We start from the raw sequence: 20,684 nt of genomic DNA on the forward strand, positions 1-20,684 counted from the left end.
GGTAAACCGAAAGACACAATGTGTTACTTCAGCAGCCATACAACTTTAAGTCACTTTAAAATAAACAAAGGGGAAAAGGGGAATTGCTTTTTTTTATATAACAAACAGAGGTCAATATCTGCTGTCAGGTACAGGGGTATAAATCCGGATTGAACCCACTGAGGTGAGTGGATAAACTCTGGAAATATGCAGCATACGTGAGTGCGGAATTTAAGTTTTTAGTATTAAAACCTATACTCTATTCCTAGAGTGCAAATATTGCAAAGAAGTCAGTGATGTCTAATGCTCCCTTCTGTGACAGTCCTGCTGTTTCCAAGGTCCTGGTGCAAAGGGCCTCTAGTGTAAATCGGAATCAGGTCCCATATTGCACCAGCAGTGATGGTGGCATGGGCTGGAAGAGACAAAAAAGGCRTATTCTTTGGTTTCTTTTTTAAAACAGTGCTGTGTTTCCTGCTTTCTAATGGGCCCCTTTCTATCAAAGATCAGGCTAAACTATTAACTGCAAAGAAATCATGTTGGTAAGGATGTAAAGCAGAAGGCTATATATGTATATACAGTATGTTTAAAGCCTTTTATTTTTATATTTTGAATGCTCTAAATTAATAAAAGACTAAATATAAAGTATTTTGCTTTTCATTTTCCAAAATGATCTCAGTAGTCTCTCCTCTTTGGGTAAGTACTGATAATGAAATGCAACATGAAGGAACATCTGTCTTAAAATTGTAAACTGTAATAAAAGTTTCCTGATTTTAGCAATGAAGTAGCATAGGTACGAGAAGTTGCTGTGGTCAGATTTACACAAAAAAAGGTGTTTATTGAGCATGTCAGTACAAGCACCCTTGAAAGCGCTGAGAATGCATTTGTATTTTTAGGGTTTTTTTGCTTTTCTTATGCATTAAAAAAAACATTCTGAAGCCCAGACTTCACATGTGTGCTGTCATTTTAAAGTAATACTCTTTGTATTTCTTCAGGATTGCTCGGAGACAGGTTTGTAACTGATAAGAGGAAAAGCATYTAAAGTTAACATTGTGAATACAGTGTGTGCAGTGATATAGCAACTTTCAGCAATTGCAAGATATGTATATATCTGACAACAAACCAGTTTTAGATAAAGGGAACTTTTAATGATAGAATAGTGCATAATTTTAAATTATTAAAAATTTTCTTGAAAAGCAACCGAAGAGTGGCACAACTGCATGAAAGAAACTTCATCTCCAGTTAGCATAGCAGAAATATCTTATGCCATATTTCAAAGAGCAAGTTAGAACAGCTAATAAGGATAGGACTACATCACTGAAATATTATTTACATTTGCAGTGACTGAGAAAGACATCAATTTTAGCTTTATAGCAAAATTTATTATCTACAGAAAGGCACATTTCTCTGTGGTGTRTGGCGTATGTGGTATCAGTCAAGAWCATTGTTTCTCCACCTCAAGGGTTCATGAAAGGCAAAAGAGGCAATCAGGAAGCATTGAGCATTTTTATTACAGGACAGCTCTTTGAGCAATGAGATGCAAAGGTGGATAAAAATTTCACAGTAAGTCCCTACATACCTAAAATGATTTTTTCTTCTGTTCATTTATTTGCTTCTGTGATTCCCACAGTCGTTCAGCACTTTTAGGTAACTTGCTTCAAATCAATTATGTTCACTATCTTCTGTGACCTGAGTAAGATTTATGCTGCGTGCATCACTGCAAATAAGCAGGACATTTAGCAGTACGATTCTTCTAAAGGTTGTGGCTGGTTCTGCAATTCTTTCTGTCTTAACTCYCAACAGCTTAAAAAGCTATTCTATCAGTGCTGAAATTATAAGCCTGGACCAAAGCTTGACACAAGATCTTGGAGAGAGGGACCAGGTTCTCAACCTGGAGACAACAGAGCTGTCAGTTCGCACTAGCTTAGCATCTGCTCCTGCATCATTATTACAATTTTCTTCTTCAGAATCATCAGAAAAGTCATTTATCTAGCTATTAAAAAAGAAAAAAATTAAAATAATGTACTGACTACACAGTATAATTTAGTGTCCAGATTTTCCAGTTTGTATTTGAAAAACTAGCTTGTTCCTATGCTTCCTTTATATTTTTTTATTGAGCCAGCAAGACAATTACAAATATCAATTGTACTATTTACTTATGCACTTCAAGGAAAGCATGGCCTTAAATGTTGTCTGGGATCAGGCCCTTAAGAAATAATCCGTTCTAAGCTGTATTAATATCAATGTGACCTGAGGGCAGTCAACACCAGAAAGGATAAGAATCATTTTTACTTTATTAAAATGTATTTTAGAATGCATATAATTTCAAAGAGTACGTTTGTTTCAGAAGGACTCTTTGTGATCATTTGTTTCCTGAAGCCATGCATAAACGTATTCATAAACCAAAAGCATCACTGCACCACCTAGAAGAAAAGATAGTATTTTACTATGTACAAAATTCAGTACTTTCAAGATTTTGCAGAGTGTTTATAGCATGTAATCTAAACCAGAATATGGTAAAGCCTTATTTGCAAACACTTAATTCTAATTAATTAAAAATTCACCAATTCTTAAACCATACATATTTTTCTTAATATTAGACCATAAAGTTAATTAGAAAAGTTTGTATATTAAATCAAAATCACCTTCAGTGTACTTATGATATTTTCCCTATCATTTTGTAATATTAAATTTGTTTTTTTTTTAACAAATGAAGCTTTTCACCTGTGACTATCTGCATATGTGTATGTTTCTTAGATTAGATTTTAGATTAGATTAGGTTAGTTAGATTTGGTTAGATTTTAGTTGTCTGTCGGAATGACAAAAATTCATCACCCAGGTGATGAAAACACTTCCAGGTAAGATTCAAGAAATGTTTTCAACTCTTCATTTAAATGTTACTGTGTCTAAATTAGAAAATTTAGTATTGCAATGRGTATAATCTTCTCGTGACTGTATCTAGCTATGAATCTACAGGCAAAGTTCTGATTTGATGGTAGAACAGGTAACGGTATAAAATCCCAGCTGGAACGCAATAAAGGGTCTCTGCTCCGTCCGAAACAGGACTAAAGCCCTTCTGCACCTGGGCTGTACCTACTGTGCGAGCTGAAGAAGGGAGATTTCAGAAGGTGTCTAAGTAACTAAACATACGGAGAGAGGCTTCTCGTTGGGGAAGATGGGAAGACAGTCAGATGCTGGGTTGCAGGCGCAGAAGTGTGTTATGAAAAAGTGCTATTTGTGAGCGCCAGCTCTGGGGCACAAATATTTTCTTTCCTTTCCTTTGCCTTCGCCTGTTGGCTCAGGTAGCTGGTCAGTGTGTGGCACATCTGACAAACGAGTCTTCTGCTGAACCGAGATGACCTTTCCACGTAGCTGGGATAGGTTTAGCCAGCCAGGCACACAGAACCATCACGAGTTTTTCCCATGTTATTTATCCTAATGAGCCATGATGAGACCTGAAATCCTCTACGAGCCGCAACTCACAGATAGCCAGGCGGAGCAGGAGTTTGCAAAAGGCTCTGACCAACAAACAAGTCATAGACACAAAGTCTAGAAGATGCAGTCTGAACTCAGATCRGGGCTGACTTCCAGTTCTCATCCTGTGTGATGTGTTTGTGTATCTCTCTTCCCTAAAGCATACACATTTTGGAAGAAGGAATTACCTTTACAATCCAAATAATGATTGCTTTGTTGTTTCATTGGAAAGCAAATCTACATATTAGTCAAGGGGACTACGGAAGGGTTTAAAGTCARGCACACACACAACTGATTTGCTGGAGCTGGGCCAGAACACACRGCGACTCGTTAGACGCGAAGTTTTAGTCCAACATCAGCTGTGCTGCCCGGCACGGGGGAAGCGGAGACCTGCCTTCCCTTGTCCTGTACGCGACGCGGTGTCCCTGGAGCACGAGGGAAGAAGCTCTCGGCTCCCAGAGTCCTGCCTAGCCACCTTTTACATTCTCCTCACCTTCTTCCCTTACCCTGCACAATAACCAGGCAGAGCCGAGCGCTTAGCCGGAGGGACTGGATACGCAAACGTCTACAGGCGAACCTAATGCCTCCTTTAGACTCCGAACAGACTCTGTACCTGCTTGCTTTTAACCATGCGTGTTCTTGCCTATTAAACCATCTTGCACAATGGAAATACGACTTCATGGGAGTGGGATACTTTTCAAACTGGGGCTCCTGCTCTTTTCAGCACAGACTGCCTCTGTGGGCTGGCAAAGTCTAAGGGCTCAGGGCTTTGCTTTCATGATTAATCAAAACCAGTCTGGGAAAAAAGTCTGGAAGCCTAAGAAGATCCAGCTTTCAACTATTCTGTTCCTGCACTTGGAGCAACGGCTATTGAGAAGGGGTCAATCAACAAACCTAATTTCCAGCCAAAATTGTTTTCTTTGTCTTCTAGTACCACACGGATCTCTCCCCGGCTCACACCATCAGCCTTTTAGAGTCTGTTCTTTACAGCCCCCAAAGGGCACAGGAAGCAGAAAGTACCTAGAATTTGATATGCGTRGGCTGCACCTTGACTACGTGGGAACATTTACACTGGGGAGACTCTAACCTGCATTTCAGCATGGCTTTGCATTGGTACAGAGTAGTCCTAGTGAAACAAAAACCTCGCATTAGAGGGAATAGGACAATCTTCAAGAATCACTTTCAAAGGTTTACCGTTCCGTGGTCTACAGCTCTGCCATCTGCATGGGCTGTCTCTGGCTTGCTCGCAAAGTAATTGCACAAACCAGGAGTTACTTGGATCTACAATTATCCAATGTTTATGTGCAAATTATATTTTTTTCCTTAGACACACATTTAGCCAAATCCATCCATGATATTATTATATGACATTATTACCAAAGGAATCATTCACAGATAAAAAGGGCATTTTGATGATTTGGGTACAGTGTTACATGTATTGGATTAGTGCTTACGCCATCTGGTCAAGAAATTAGAAAATAGGAAGAAAAAGTATATATATATATATATATATATATAAAAGCATTATAGAAATGACAGAGGAAAAACTGAAAAATTACCTGGGCCAAGCCTCATGATCTTGGGAACCAAGCCTTTGTACAGAGCCAGAAATCTGTAGCAGAAGAAAAACAAACAAAACATTTCAAACAATATTCCTGCTCTAGGAGAAGAATGGAATTTTAGCATGTGTTTATTAAAATGCTGGCAGAGCACTTAGAAGCAATTATTTGAAATTACACATGTTCGATAGCAGGCGGTATCTGGATTTTAACATTTTACAGAGGCAGATCAGATGAGGAGAAAAAGTTAATCAATGTTCGGTCACAAAAGCTATGTTGTGAGCCCCGCCAATCAGAAATATGACTTTAATCAGTGAGATGGTTTTACTTTCAAGACAAGTCTGTTAASAGCAGCTGCATGCACAGACAAAATGACTGCTATAATTGAATATCAAAGCTACAACTCAGTCCTTGCTTGAGAAACACTTTATAAAGTTGGAAAAAGTTACTGTCACAAGGACCTGTCCCCTGTATAATTATTTCAGCAATATTTTTAAAGGGACAGAGGTTTGCAAAATTACAAGCTGAGGTGACTAGGGAAATACCCTGTTTTCTATTGATGCCTTCCTTTTACAAAATGATGAGTTGGCTTTAACGTTACCAAAACTGAAAAAAATTGTTATGCATGCATGACATGAATTACATTAAGCTTTTATTTGTGGAACATAAACTTTGACAACCCAATAATCATCTTATAAGTCTTCTGAAAAAGTTCACATGAAGCAGGAAGATGTTTCCTTGTAATTCTAAAATACATTTTCAAAATGTTACATTGTGCTCTTTTGATATATGAATTCAGGGTGGCTTAATGCTCCTCATCAAATCTGAAATATAACAACATGGTTTTATGGACCCATATGAACTAAAACAGAGGTCTGGACATTTATTAAAATAAGAACGTTTTACCCTTCCTCTTTATAGACTGTTGCCATAGTTTTAAAACAGGTTCTGTACTTGATCTCTCCAGGAACTGGCTGTGGTCCTTGAATCCTACTTTTTGCAACATCAAAAGGAATGTTAATAATTGAGGCTATTGTTCCTGAGACCAGCCCAATTCCAAATTTCCTCAAAAACTCCAAATTTGGATCCTTCAAAAAAAAAGAGAGAGAGAAAAAAAGAATAAAAGGGGGAAACGGAAGGACCTGTGCACGTTAAAAACTATAAAGTAATATGCATTTAATCAGAAAACTCACACAACACAACACAGTCATGTTATTCTAGCGGAACACATTAGGATTTCCTATGCTGGAACTTGTTTTCTTGACAATCCTATTGGCTATGTTTTTACACATGGTCTAAATTGCTGAAGTACACATTTCCTCACACAGGATTTATAAACACAGTTCATAAAGAAAGACTGGTATGGCATATGGGGATGATTTGTATAATTGGGCTTCACAATGTACTTAGTATTACTGTATCAAAACAGGAGAAATCCAAGCACACTATTAGCTAATTGGCCAGAATATTTTACAAATGACAGCAACTTCCACCATGAAGCCTACTAAAACGCTCATTTGTGTGTTGGACCCCCAAATGCTAAATTAAATAAAGGCTAATCTCAGTCTGCTGCCATTCCCCTCCAGGTTTTTTACATTTATTTTCACATGTCGCTGATCCACTGTACTGAGAAGTGCCAGCTTCCTGCTATTAACAATCCAACGCGGTGCAACTGCAAAGAGCCGTCCCCGTCCCGCGCGTTACAAGCAGTGGTAACTCGCTCCGCTAATTGCCTGAAGAATTTACAACAGATTGTTCCTGAACCCAACTCCACGCTCACAGCAAAAGGTAGAAACGCGGTAGAAGTGCATCTAAAACCATTTTTGCTCATTCACGGTTCACAATCTGGCTGCGCTTTATTCGATCTTTTAGAAAGACCTCCTATCTCGGCGTTTTCCATGACAGCAAAGAATTCAGAGGTTATCCAGGAGCCAGAGTCTCCTTAAGCAACTCTGATCCTATTTCTATGAATACTGCGAGTCGCAGTGAAATCTAGCCCAATGCCTTTCCTATTAAATTTTTTGCTGTCATTCTTCAGCAGCAAAGATGCTTCTCAATTATATCAAATACTGTGTATGTGTGTGTATATATATATCTGTATATATATATATATATATGTAAAATTCCTTTTTTCATGAAGATACTTCATAGAAAATCAGCAGTAAAGAATAGACAATCTTCCCATGTCACAACATCAGCACAATATTAAATTATACGGAAATGCATTCTTTCTTTTCTAAATTTGTACATTTATGACTGAAAATAGTAACAATCAAGATGTTTTCCTTTCCAGACTAGCAACAAGGAACATTAGTTAAAACTTCTGTAATATTCATTGGATAAAACCCACACAGATGTTTAGAGAGAAATGTTAAAATCAGCAGAGCTTATTACTACTTGCAGAAAAACTCACCACCTTGACTTCACAAAACGTGAAGCATATTAAGATAATCCCTTTTTAAAATTAGGATAGCTTGTGATACATCGAGCATTGTACAACTTTATTAGCAGGAAGCTTAACAGCAAATTAGTGTTCATTCTGTACACAGCAACAGTTGCTGAAGTGGAAATAAAGCAAAAAAAAAAAAAAACTGCTGTGCAGCCAGTTTTTCTGGTATCCAGAGGGACCCAAAACCCAGTTCCCCTTTGAAGTTTGAGAAGGAGCCGTACGGCAGCCCCTCTGCAGCACGGTACCTGCACCGGCAGCAGGCACGCGGACAAACCCGCGCCTGAGACCTAGGCACGGCTGCGGATTTTATCAACCTTGCCGAGGCAGGCTGCAGCGGGGCGGCTGCCCCCGCGCTGCTGACCTTCTGTAGCCCAGGAGGGTCTGAAATATCTCTGCAAGCCTCGGAGCGAGGACGTTTTTTGTGCAGCACCAGGCACAGCAGGCTGCCTCCGGGGCTAAGCAGCACACGGCCGGCAAAAATATTTATGGGGTAAGCATTGAATTTCAGGCCTCGCTGCTTCCGACAAATCCCTTATCTCTGAATGATACAACATTTTCTCATTTTGGTGAATTCCCCGTGCCGGGGTTTCTGCTCTGTGACCGACAGTGCCGCGGCGTACGTGAACCAGTGAGCGTCGAATCAAGCGAACGTCGGTTGAAACCTGACACTGCACCAACAGAGCTAAAGGGAAATTAAAACAAAATGCTTTATTCCTATTCCACTTTTTGTGACACAGAAAACGTTGAAAGGCAGCACCCTGCCCATTCACAAAACTGGATCCTAATCAAATGCACTATAGTATACAGTAGTTTTGCTATATAACTTGAGTATTTTATTCCTTATTTCATGAGAAAGGTTTTTTATGGCATTATTGCTGYAATATCTGGGTCATTTCATGCATAAAACAGATTGCAAATAAATTCAGTTGTTAAAAATAATTAAAATGTTCTTATTTATAACGATCAGTGGCTTTTCACTCTGCCACTGCCTCYAAGAATAAAACAGAGATGTCTAAATACAATCTACGCCTCTATCTACCAAGCTTCTAGCTACAAGGGAACGTTGGCTGTCTATCATGTGGGCGCAAGTTGGTGCGACTAYGAAGCAATGTCTTTCTTTTTGCACTGAAATCCTCTCTTTGGCCAAAGCTAAAATATTGCTAACTGTCTAAGACCCTGTGAAAGGAGAGATGATGGTTCTCTTTCTGCCTAGTGCTGACACTCACACCTGGCTGGCTGACGTTCTTGTCACTAACTTCTGCAGCACAGAGTCCTCTACCTGAACAGTATATGCTTTGTATTTGGTACCTTAGGAAAAAAAAGGTCTCAACAAGTTCCTCTTGCTTTCATGCAAGAAAGCAAGCTTTTCTTGCAGAGCTGGTGGAAGAACGCCCATGAATTCTGTTCTCAGGGGAAGGYGATTTTTCTGTAGCACGAGCAGAACATGAGGTAGAAGAGAAGCATGATAACAGATGGTGCCACACTGCGGTATGGTGCACCACGAGGAACTGAAATAGCAGTCTKCTCATTCACAGTGGAACAATTTTGCTGTGGTTGGACAACGTAGTCTGTGATCCCCTCAACTTTTTAGCACACCCATCGCAATCACATTTCCTGAACATCTGAGTCTCTGTCTTGTGAGCACCAGAAGCCATGAAAATAAATAGAAAAGTAGGAATTATTAATAATTGTCATTTCTATGCACATCCTCTTGGATTTTATTACTTTGGGAGACAAAATGTTGAGATGTTATAACTCCTCTTTTTACACTACATTACTCTTCTTACAACATTTCTAAGTAAGTAGGGACTCTGTAAGCTCTTCTTGAATCATATACTGCTTAATTCCTTCTATTATCCTACCAAACAGCAAATTCTAGCCCTAAATCTAGCACATACATRCCCATATACAGAAGTGTCACAAACAGATAGTATTTTAATTTATTTGTTGTCAGTCTCCTGAGCCTCAGGCTTTCCCTTCCCTACTGCTTTATTCASTTTGCTCATCTACTGGGCACTTTGTCAAAATTTCCATCTAGATCTTTGATCTCAGTYAAAAATTTCCAGGCTGTCTTCATCCATTCTGAAGGCAGGTCACCTAAATCACAATGCAATGTAGATACTGTTCCAGCAATGAAATAACTCTGGGGAAGGCATACGTGCTTGGAACTCGGTTAATTCAGCCTACTGGTAGGATCATAATTTATTCAAGAAGATTAAATATTAATTATTTAATCAGAGTGCATAAGAGAGTATGGCCAGAATGCTGATCCACGATTCCTTAACAGAATAACTCAAAAACCATTTTAGAATAGATTAGCCTGTCTTACAGTGAACCCACTATCGTAGACTTATTTGTACTGATTTAGACACCCATCTTAGGTGCAATTCAAAGAAGTAAAGTTAGGACATCACATTCTCCATTTGGAGAGAAGCAGGTACCTTCAAAGAAATAGTCCCTAAGYCATGTCGCTTGAAGTAACCAGAAATGGACCACTCACACAGCCCTCCTGCACGAATATGGTGTTCAGAAACGTGAAGAGCAAAGACACTCAGGAACATTCTCCTTGTTTTGTCCTTGTCCTCCTACTGATGGAGTCAGGTCCCACTCATCACGAAKAGAGGTCACACAATGTGCCTCACAGAAACTTATATTTAACTCTATTCTTAAGGAAAGACTCAATGAAAATCAAAATCAATAAATATTTCTTTATCTAACTGAAACTATTTTTAAAGGTTTGTTTGCTTCATTTTTTGGATGTTTGTCTTGAGATCTTTTCACTGTTTCTTTTTGGTTACTGAAGATACACAGCTTATGAAAAAGAATACTTTATAAATACATTTTAGTACTTCCCAGCAGCTCATATATAAGTCTSCCATAAAATAATAATGTTTACTAAGTAGGGAGAAGGTCAATTCATGACAATTTGCAGGAATGATAAATAGTAATAATAGAATAATATTTGAAGCTGGTGTTTGTAAAGCAGCCTACAGGAATTAGCCCCAGCTAATACGTTGAGTAGCACATTTGCATCAAGTTTCTTAGACTCCTTTGAAAACGTTAGCCATAATATTAGTTTTATAGATGAGTTACATTTGGCACAGAAGGTTAAAGTGATTTGAAATGACTGCTAAATTTAAATACATTTCCTCAAGGTCACCAAAAGGGTGAGTGGAGAAGCCGGGAATGGAAGGGAGAGTTTGCACCATATGCTGCACATTCCATCGCTGCGTGTAACAAGGGAGGCTCCGGCTGGGCCAGCTCTGTGGTTCTGCCTGCTATACCTAGCAATTATTGGATTGAAGAGGGAGAAAGGCGTGGAATAACGGGCGGCGCTGCTTCCCAGCCTTTGCGGCTAAGATGCAGCATAATAGCACAGGAGTTCCTATGGCAAACTAAGAAGCGCCAGAAAACCCGAGCTGGCATTATACATCGACTATAATCTAGTGTTTGGCAGCAAAACAGACTGTAAGGAACTGTTTTATTCAGCCTGATAATTGGCTTTAACCACTAAAAAGGAGCTTCCTATGGCAAAAGACTGMAGAAAGGAGAGCGTGGGTCTGAAGAAAGGGATCTTTCAAGACTGAGGAGAAGAGGAATCTTCATATAGAGGCAAGGTGGGAGATGGCTCAGAAAAGCAACACGGAGGAGAGGAAAAGCCAGGACAAGCTGCTTTAAACAGACCCAGACCTGGAACCCAGASGAAAGACGGGGTCTATGTTTCCCTACTGAGTCTCAGAGGAGAGCTGGGAAGACAGGCTGTTGACTTCTCCCTTAGAGGGGCAGAGGCTGTCACAGATGTGATCAGGTGGTCTGGAGGCCAGCAAGCTCCTGGCGRAAGTCGCACTAAGGAGTAGAAAATGATGCAGGCTCACTGCAAGGCTCCAGAAGGAGCGAAGATAAAAAGGTGAAAGTCTCGTCACTGCCATGATGACTTTGTGCTTTGATTCTTTGAAAGAACAGTCACAATTTTTATTACTTTGTGACCTAATCAGAATTCCATCATAGCTTCATGAATAGYTTCATGCTTTTATTGGCCCTGCACTAAAGTCCATGTCACCCATTTACATAGTAAGCTTCTTCTTATAAACTCTAGCTTGCTGTCTGATGAGCACAGTGATGCTCTGACCTTTGTCAAGATGCATAGGAAGTGCTGAAATAATAACCATAAACACATTGATACCTAGGAAAGACATTCCACAATGCACAGTCACAGCTGCACTTTGCTTGAATTAAATATGCCTTTTCACACYGGTATTATCTCAGAATCCTCCTTGAGTGCAATTTCACTGCGGTAGATACTTCTTTAAGTATTTTAAATCCACCTGTCAGAAGTCTAACAGTATGACAAGATGAATGACAACCATTAGGATGAATGTCCTGGAGGGTCTCCAGCATGACATGGCAATCTGCTCCTGTAGGGTGTACATTTTCAAATAGCTTGTTATCTTCTCAGTGATTTGCTTTTCCCATAATGCAATTTCTTGGTAAAATTTTTATCTTACTCCAGACTTTCRGGCAGTATTATTATCTATTATTTATTCTTTTGCTATAATCTTCTGGAGCCTCAGGGCAAGACGAGGACTCCACTTCATTTAGTCTAAAACAAACACCTGCACCAGGAGCTTTTGATGTCAGTAGGAAAAACAAGAGACAACAGAAAATGCAGTCACTGAATACAAAATACACAGAATTCTACAGATTCAATCTGTATAGTCAGTAATAGAAGTAGAAAATAGATCTATACTTGTTCCCCTTATTTTACCACTATGTTTTTGTAGGTTATTGTTAGACTGTTGAAAGTAGAATACCAAAGAAGCAACAGAAACACTTGCCTTCTCCCTTTGGGCCCTCACAAATTCCTTGTCCATCTACATCCTTCCAAAGACGAGCGCCACCTTCTCTTACTCACAGCCATCCATATATAATGACTCCCAGATTTCCCCAAGAGAGGGTGCCTGGTGATGTCCCGGGGGCTGTTGTCCTGTGACTGATTGACTTTGATGTCTAGAAAGGTGCGAACTCTGACAGCATCARTTTTTTCCCATAGGGTCCAGAATTTAATAAGGTGCAAATTCCCATGAAAAATTTGCTCAGCTGGAGCATTCATAAGGTGCACTTGCAGGGTCTCTCTCCGCTTTTTAAATTAGTATTTGTATGTCTTGTAGGAACTTAATTATTTTAAGTCTCCTTCTGTCGGCATTGGTTGAATCTGGTAATCAGGTTCAATGTTACTACAGGAGGATAAACATTCAGTTACAAAAAAATCTGTTTATACAATCCTTATTTCCACAGGAAATGAGAAGAAACTTGTGTCTCTTCTTCACACAAGAAGGATCAAAGATTCCTTCTTCTGTAGCCCCACACCTGTCTTGCCTCTTCCATTTTGTTGTTTCTGGGAAGCTGTCCCTGCTGCTAAACAGAAGTAACTACACTGAGGAAGCACCACGGGAATACTGCAGCAGAGGAGTAGGGGAGGTAATGACAGGTTCTCCCCCTTCTGCATGACACCTTTTGGTGAAATCTCTAAGTTCAGTTAAGGCTACAGTTTCAGCAGCCCTCAGGACACCTCAGATTGGAGAGTGTTGCCCAACGGGAGCTTGCAGCACTGCAGTGGATACCAATGGTTATCTTTCTGCAGTTCACAAGCCATCCTGAAATCTGAGGTTAGGTTGTAGCTCTAAGATTACTCTGTTTCCCACTCTGATACAGAAGACTACTAAATCATCTTGGTTTACTTTTTTTTCCCCAACTGTGTGGCACTGTGTGTCCTTTGCACTATGTGTTGCTACATGTAACTGCTATATCCATGTGGGTCTGAAAACAATTAAAAAGTAAAGTATTGTCTACTATCATATTTATTTCCTAAGCTGAACAGCCCACTCTGGTTTCCCATCCCTTYTTCTTTGCCTGGAGATGTTAGGGTCCTTTCTTGACAAAACAACATGCTGGTCCCCCCCAGCACCCGGTGCAGCAGCCCTTTTAACAGGTGGCACATCTGCAGCAGCTGGGGCACTGTCTCACTTGAAATGAGTTTTGCAGTTGACCACGTTTCAAAGGGGCTTTCAACACAATATGGAAATCCCATATTGTTGAGAAATAGTGAGCAAAGGTTTTAATGAAACTAACTTTTACTATCAAACCTAACTATGATAAAAAATAGAAAAGTGAGAGCTGCTGGAAGCCTATGAAATGTGCTATAAAAGCACGTGCTATAAAACTGAGGCGATATAAATTTTCAGACTAATTTGATTGCTAGTGCAGATGCATAGCCGTTAATGCTCTATGGTTGATACATTAGTGGCAATTGAAAAAAGCCTGGCTTATTCTGTTTTCAGTAAACAGAGCATGATGTCGGCTGTAAATGTTCTCTTTAGCGGAATAAACTGAACATATGAAAAATTATTCATTATGAACACTTACAACCCACACATGTCATTTATATCATTTGACCACTCAACATAAAAGGTTTATTGTTTTTGGCAAAATAAGCTGCAAACATCCTTAATTGGGATGCAAATTTAATGCACAGTTTAGCACTGTTGACAGCTAAAAGGCTCATATGGACATTTCCATACATTTTTCCACTTACGTTACAGATGGTGAACTGCAGATATATAATCAAGAGCCAAAATTACTTCAGAAGTGTAGTATTCCTATTGCACAATTTTTATACGCTTGTCAACATTACAAGACTGAATTTTAAAATTTCTTCTCTGGAGATGTATACAAAATGAACAAATTAGTTTTCTTAATGACATCAAATACACGAGAAAACTTGGAAAACTGCAACTTCTAATATTTTTAGGTCTAACTGAAAACCAGCTTCTACCAAAATCATGGTACCGGCTTGATAACCCTTAGACTACAGTACTTGTCCACTGACAAAAAAGATTTAAGTTACAGATCACAAAGTGTTACTGACTACCTCTATTTCCCAGTCACTGAAGTGAAGCGCAGCACGTGTAAACATCGGAGACACACTGCTGGCTAGCACAAGGTGTATGAGGGCTGAGCTACACCCTGCTAAACTCACGGTGTGATTTGCACTGATTTTAATGGGAGTTTTATCAGACTTATTGGCTGTATCTATAGATCCAGAGCTGTCTAACAGCGCTGAAGCCAGATGGCATAGGCTGTCCTGGGTCCGTGCTACTAAACACTATAACCATCCGGACCAGAGAGGCTACACGAAACCTGCCTACCAGGAATGGTTCCTCGCCCCATGCCAACTCCTAAGCCATACCCCGGCTCAGGTGTGCCAGCTGGCCGGGGCCGAGGTTGTGCCAGGGAACATCTAACAGCGCAGATGACTGAGCTTCGGTGATGTTCACTTCACTAGCACAGGTGTAGCCACCGTGGTCCAGCACAGTGGAAACTTCTCCACTCACCTGCAGTTAGTGCAGTCCAATCCGACTTCGACTACACTGTCCTTTCYGTGGCTAGGAGGTACTTAGGGGCCAGCTGGGCAGAATGACACCACTGAAGTGATTTCCTTCGCATTTCCTATATTTATTTAAATCTATGTTGAAGCTGTTAATAATTCTCTGTATCATTCAAAATCTGTATAAAATGCTACTTTCTTCCAGGTCATAGAGCTCTGAATCTTTCTAATCATAAAAAAACTGTTTCYGAATTTTGTTTTTTTGTGATCTGAAAGGCTAAGAAAGCATTCTTATGCCAAATATTATTGCTATTCTTCAATTAACGTGCAGGAATATGTCAGGATTTCCCTAGAAGATGCATGACTGCTCTTTGTGTATGGATATGCTACCTGCATATGATTCTGAATGTTCTGTGTAATTACATATATTTTTTTCATCTTTTGATCAACATAAATGTATTTACTTCTACCTTAGCATGAAACACTGCTTGTGCCTTGAATGTCTGATTAAAGTGCACTGTTAAAGTATGCTGAAATACACTAGAATAAACTTGTAGAAACTTGCAGGTTAGCTGCACTTGAACAATTCAATTTACTGYAATAATCTGCAAAAAAGAAGTGGAGTTTTTCTTCATTTATACAACGCTGCCAACAAAAATACCAGGCTACTCAGAACTGCACAAAAAAAGAGGTGTTGCTTCACCTGGGAATAGAAAGTGATCCCTTTTGATGTAAACTGTAGCTTCTTATATGGATATAACTACACATTACACCTGTGACTGTTTAACTGTCATCATTTAAAAATCACATTAGTGAAAACACCGTTCAGTAAGTAATGTACTGGAGTCATTAATAAACCATTAGGCTGTTGCTCACACAGTCATTTAGAAAGTTGCCTGTATTATCACATTCTCATTAGTAAAATTTCCCTTTGTTATACAGATATATGACAGCTACAGATGTTACACAATGGTTTATATATACAAAGTATACAGATGTTCTACAACGTAAGACTATCTGAATAAAATTGCTTCATGTGGAGTTACAGCTATAAAGATTCTTTCTTTTAACTTACTTATAAGGCATGCTACGTAAAGTCCTGGTTTGGGTCTGGCCTCCTCCCTTCTGGGTAAAGCCATCACGGTATCCTTAAACCCTCGGYTGATCCCTCCTGGTACCCAGCCAGGATACCCAACGCACCGCAAGTCTGCCGGCTTACTTCGCAAGTATTGAAAGGTGTTCGAGAAACAGTAATTCTTGCTCTTCTAAGCCAGCTCACCACAGAAAGGTACAAACGTGCCTAGTGTGAGCGTCACCACACCTACACCACGACTGCCGACCTTTTACATTGCTATGAGGCCATACGGGGATATTCACATGAATGAGAATTCAAACACGATGACTTTAAGTCAGCTTTGATTTAAAAGCAGGAACTACAAATCCTTGTTTTGCTACACAAATCTTACCAATAAAACGTTACACACATACAAAACAGAAAGCTCAGCCACTGTTGTTTTACTGAAGACCACAGCTCTGCACAGGAAGATGCAGAGCTGAGTTAACTAAGTCACCMAACCTCTTACCTGTTTATCCGTTACATAGTAGGAAGAACTTACTTTATTGACGGGAAGAATATTTTTCACGTTGAAGTAGAATCCAAAATAAACCATGTTAAAAACTCCATGGCGGCCCAGCGTCGCGGTGAGACCTTTGTTGAGGCCCTGGAACCCCAGACCATCAGCTTTAATAATCTGCCGAGCCTGGACGAAGCTAGACGGTTGCTGCACAAGTTAAAAGAAGCAAGAGATCCTCTTTACAAAAAGAAAACAAAAACCATGGCCTCATGTTAATCCTGTTGACTATCACAATGTCGCCAGTTCTTGTCATTTTAACTWAAATCTCACCATAACTTGTTATTTTCCCTAAAAATTCCAGCTGGATTCCTGTGACATGTGTGAATCACAATTTTCCTTACGAAAAGATTATTTCTCTGATTGCAGAAGAAAGCTGAAAGCATGATATAAGAGCACTCTAAAAGACAATGAGTCCCTAAAGCAAAGAAAAAGATCTTAAATTCATCATTTAAAAATTTTAATCAGATTKCATAGAACAACTGGTGGCCTTGAATGTGTGAATTTGACAATCCTGTTTTTACTATTTACTRTGCTGCTAAGGTTATGACGGATGAAACCTTTACACCGCTGGAGTATACAACATTTATTCTGCACAGTAAGATGAGAGAACCAGCTTCTGTAGTAGAACCGACGACACAGGAATGTGCATTGCGAAGGAGGGATGAAAGGACTGAGCTGGAGCAGGAAACTTCTGAGCCATTCTGCTTAGGGAAGTAAGTCCTCGTGGGCCAGAACGTGGAGCAGCAAGGGAGGCCACGCACGTTTGCGCTGAGGGTTCTTTCGTCCAAGGCAGTTTCCAGATTCAGCGTTAGGAAATTACACACACTTCCTGGGAACCCTCCTGGCTCCCGTGAGTCACTTGTTCGTGCTGTTAAGAATGTAAATCACTGCTTTGAAGCACGGACTTTTGAAGGAGCTATCGGGTACACAGTACTTTTAAAAAGGGATCACAGGTTTAACTTTTTCAGGTACGGACGCAAGCATGCAAGTTTAACGTTCTAGTGACTTATATCAGTTATAAGCAAACGGAAATTATAGATTTCCCAGCATAGTAATACAACCTCTTTTTTTATTATTATTATTATTATTATTTTTTGCATAAGCATCCACCTGGAAATCCTGTTTTGTCCTTCTACTGAAATATTTGACCTAAAAAGGGTAGTTAGATTTTGAAAATCAGAACATTCATTTAAATTCCAAGGTACAGATTTACAAAATTGGTGTTTAGAAATCCTGTTTTGAAAATAGTGCACAAAATAAACAGAAATCCTCCCAGCCAACTACTATCTGATGGAAGCCAGGAAGGAAGAAATGTCCTCAGAACAAGACTTCTGTAATGACCAGTTCCTTCAAAGTATCTTATCTTGGCCRCTGACAGACAGGATCTGTTTTCCAATACACCCTGACATTTGGTATGCCTTCTGATGTGACTCCTCTAACGTTTTAGGACTCTCTTTAGTAGAATTATTAAGTTTGTTGGTTTGAGTTTGGTTTTCTCCAAAGCMTAAAGCCAGCTCTGGGTAACCAAATATTTAATTAGAAAGGCAAAGCATGACCTCCTCTAGGATGCTCAAATATGAAAATACAGAAGAATTTTGACTACAACACTGTGAACTGCTAATTTCAAAATACTTATTTGTTTAATGAGTTTCCATTTCAAAATATCACTGTGGTAGATCAACAACATCAGCCAAATGATCCCTACTATATCCGACACAGCGTATGACCGCTTATTTAGGTGACTGACAAGTGTACTCTTTAATACCAAGTTTCATTCTGTTTTTTCATATTTAGTAGCTAGTATTGACCTGTTGATGCTTTGCATATATTTTACTATGATTTACTTTTATAAAGCACTCCCAGGGATTCAAAACTGTTTAATGAGAACAAAATCTGTTCTAAAATGTGGACATCCGACATGAAGTTTGGTCCAGTTACTAGAAATAAAACCCTTTCTCATCAGATGACATATTCAAAATGGATATTAGATTTATAAAGAACAATCAGTGGTCCTGAATAAAGGTATCCAAACTGTAGATGGCAGTTTGTTACAATAAGGTATCCATCAGTCTTATCCTGAATACAACTTYACTAATGACCCAGAACACAAATTTACTAATGACTCAGACTTCTGAGTTGCTGAATGTCTGAGATGGGATTCATCAGTCCAAATGCASATGCCTGCAATGTCCTCATCTACACCTGACCTACTCGTCCACTTTTCATTCACTGAAATAAAGAGACCCTGGAAAGCAGTCCATCTCAACCAAAGTAGACATGTAAAATGTTGGCTGATCTTGCCCGACAATGCTTATTTTTCTCCACTGGTGATGGCAGGACCTTAGGATGACTAACTCAGATGGAAGAATTTATTGTCTAAGCATCTGGGGTRGGATTCCCTTCACCCAGCTATTGCCTTATACTCAGAAGAGACCTGGTCAGTGGAATCTGAAGTCAGATTCTTCTCATCCTAAAGCAGACACATGTATTTATTTAGTTAATCGCACCTCTAAAGTCAGGTGAGATGATTTTTATCACCACACCTCTTTCTGTAGCTAGTRAGTTGTCCCTAGGGGGTAAAGTTGGTTAGGTTGTGAAATCTGAAAAGAAGAAAAAGAGAAACAAACAGCAAGGTGGTGGGGCTGCTAGCAGTTTCTTTTAATAAAAAAATCACTGCAGTGTTTTCACCCAGAGCAATCCACATTACAAACATGCCAATATGTGATTTATAGTGACCTTCCTCTTTAAAACTACCAACCCTAGAAAGATGATCTGGTACCATAGAATAATTCAACTGTCACCATGGTGTGTGCATATTTGTTTTGGGGGTGTGCAGGAGTCTGGGTGTGGGTATATGTGCTCATGCTCTTCCTTGTTCCTTTAAACAAGATATATTTATTATTTCAATACAATAGTCAAAGAAATATGTGAATTGCATTAGGTTTCATCATAAGAGTGTGAAAGCTACACAATGGGTAAGTACATACTTTACTTAACCCTTTTAAAAAAACAGTGCATGGTAGTGAAGTGAGTGTACCGTTGCCTTACACTGTATAATAACATGCACATGCTTCTCCCAGTAGGTTTAAGTTTACAGAAGATAGCATCATTTAAAGAAAAAAAAAATCATTCCTGAAATCTACTTTAACGTGGAATGTTCTTTAGCACATTCTCAATGAGAACTTCAGCTTATGGTAAAGAAGTCAGTAGAGTTTTCCAGGTTTACAACAAATTCTGAAATTTTAGCACTTAAAAAAAAGATAAATATTGTTATCGCTGTGATTTGGCTATCTCTATGATTTAAGAACATCACTCTATGGCTTTTTTGCATCAAGGYAGATAGACATTTTCAGTTACATTTTAGAATTTTATTTGTACAATAATACATTATTATTTGAATATTGGGAATGTTTCCATTAAAGTACAATCTTTGGTTTCTTTTTCTGAATTTAAAGAATTTTCACTTAAAACAAAACAACTTAGAATGTTTTTGTACAGTTACTGAATGGTTATTGGATTTTTCTGAAGGTCATCAAGAAGAGATGCAGAAATTAATGTAAAAAAAATTTGCATAAAATTGACTAAGTAAAATACCTCAGACTTTGTTAAAAAGTCTGAAATAGAGGAAAAATAATTTAAGGTGTATGAGTAGGAAGGATATATTGCCCTCTTGTAATTTTGCAGGAACTAGTGTGCTCAAAATATAATACTGATGTATTTACACTCAAAACCAAGATTTTTGTTAATAGAGGTTAATTGTATCTTCACGACTATAAGGCAGAGAGATCGAGAATATCGGTTTACTTGAAYGAGGAACAGACAGGCTGCAGCAGTAATAATTTCTTTTTTTTTCATATTATCTTTGTAAAATGAGATACTCTCATGCATTACTTTCTCCCACTTCTAGTCTCTCTCCTTCCAGGATCCTAATCTTTTTACTTCCATATAGTATTAGCTCTCTGTTTCAGCGTTTTTTTTTCTGCCCATGGTTAAAAAATATCTAGGCCGAAGATTTAGAGCAATCAGACATCCCTTTTGGATGCACTGAGAGACTACCATAAATTTACAAAATGATTTAAAATTTATTTTCAAAGAGAATGCTTCTCTGAATGAGTTACACAGTAACTCCATGACATTTGGAAATCAATAGAAGCATTTTGTGAGATTATATATGAGGATTTAGTCCCCAAAAGCTTATGTAAATGGCC

General features: G+C 38.9%; 1 protein-coding gene across 6 annotated transcripts in view; it reads right to left on the bottom strand.

The window, feature by feature from the left end:
- Window positions 1–20,684, bottom strand: part of SLC25A21 (solute carrier family 25 member 21) — a 242,065-nt gene that overhangs the window by 1,047 nt on the left and 220,334 nt on the right. For 2 of the 6 annotated variants that reach the window (XM_085301711.1, XM_085301712.1), the window contains 4 exons: window positions 16,459–16,623; window positions 5,916–6,097; window positions 5,010–5,062; window positions 2,253–2,399 (listed from right to left, as the gene is read on the bottom strand). In XM_085301711.1, the coding sequence (XP_085157837.1) occupies window positions 2,320–2,399; window positions 5,010–5,062; window positions 5,916–6,097; window positions 16,459–16,623 (480 nt within the window). In that variant the 3' untranslated portion in view covers window positions 2,253–2,319. Of the gene's footprint in view, window positions 1–2,252; window positions 2,400–3,543; window positions 3,606–5,009; window positions 5,063–5,915; window positions 6,098–16,458; window positions 16,624–20,684 lie in introns of those variants that run through there. The other 4 variants (XM_085301714.1, XM_085301713.1, XM_085301716.1 and 1 more) reach the window with 4 other exon arrangements.

Source organism: Rhea americana, unplaced genomic scaffold (assembly GCF_003343005.1).
Source record: "Rhea americana isolate MKP2758 unplaced genomic scaffold, rheAme1 scaffold_18, whole genome shotgun sequence".
NCBI lineage: Eukaryota > Metazoa > Chordata > Aves > Rheiformes > Rheidae > Rhea > Rhea americana.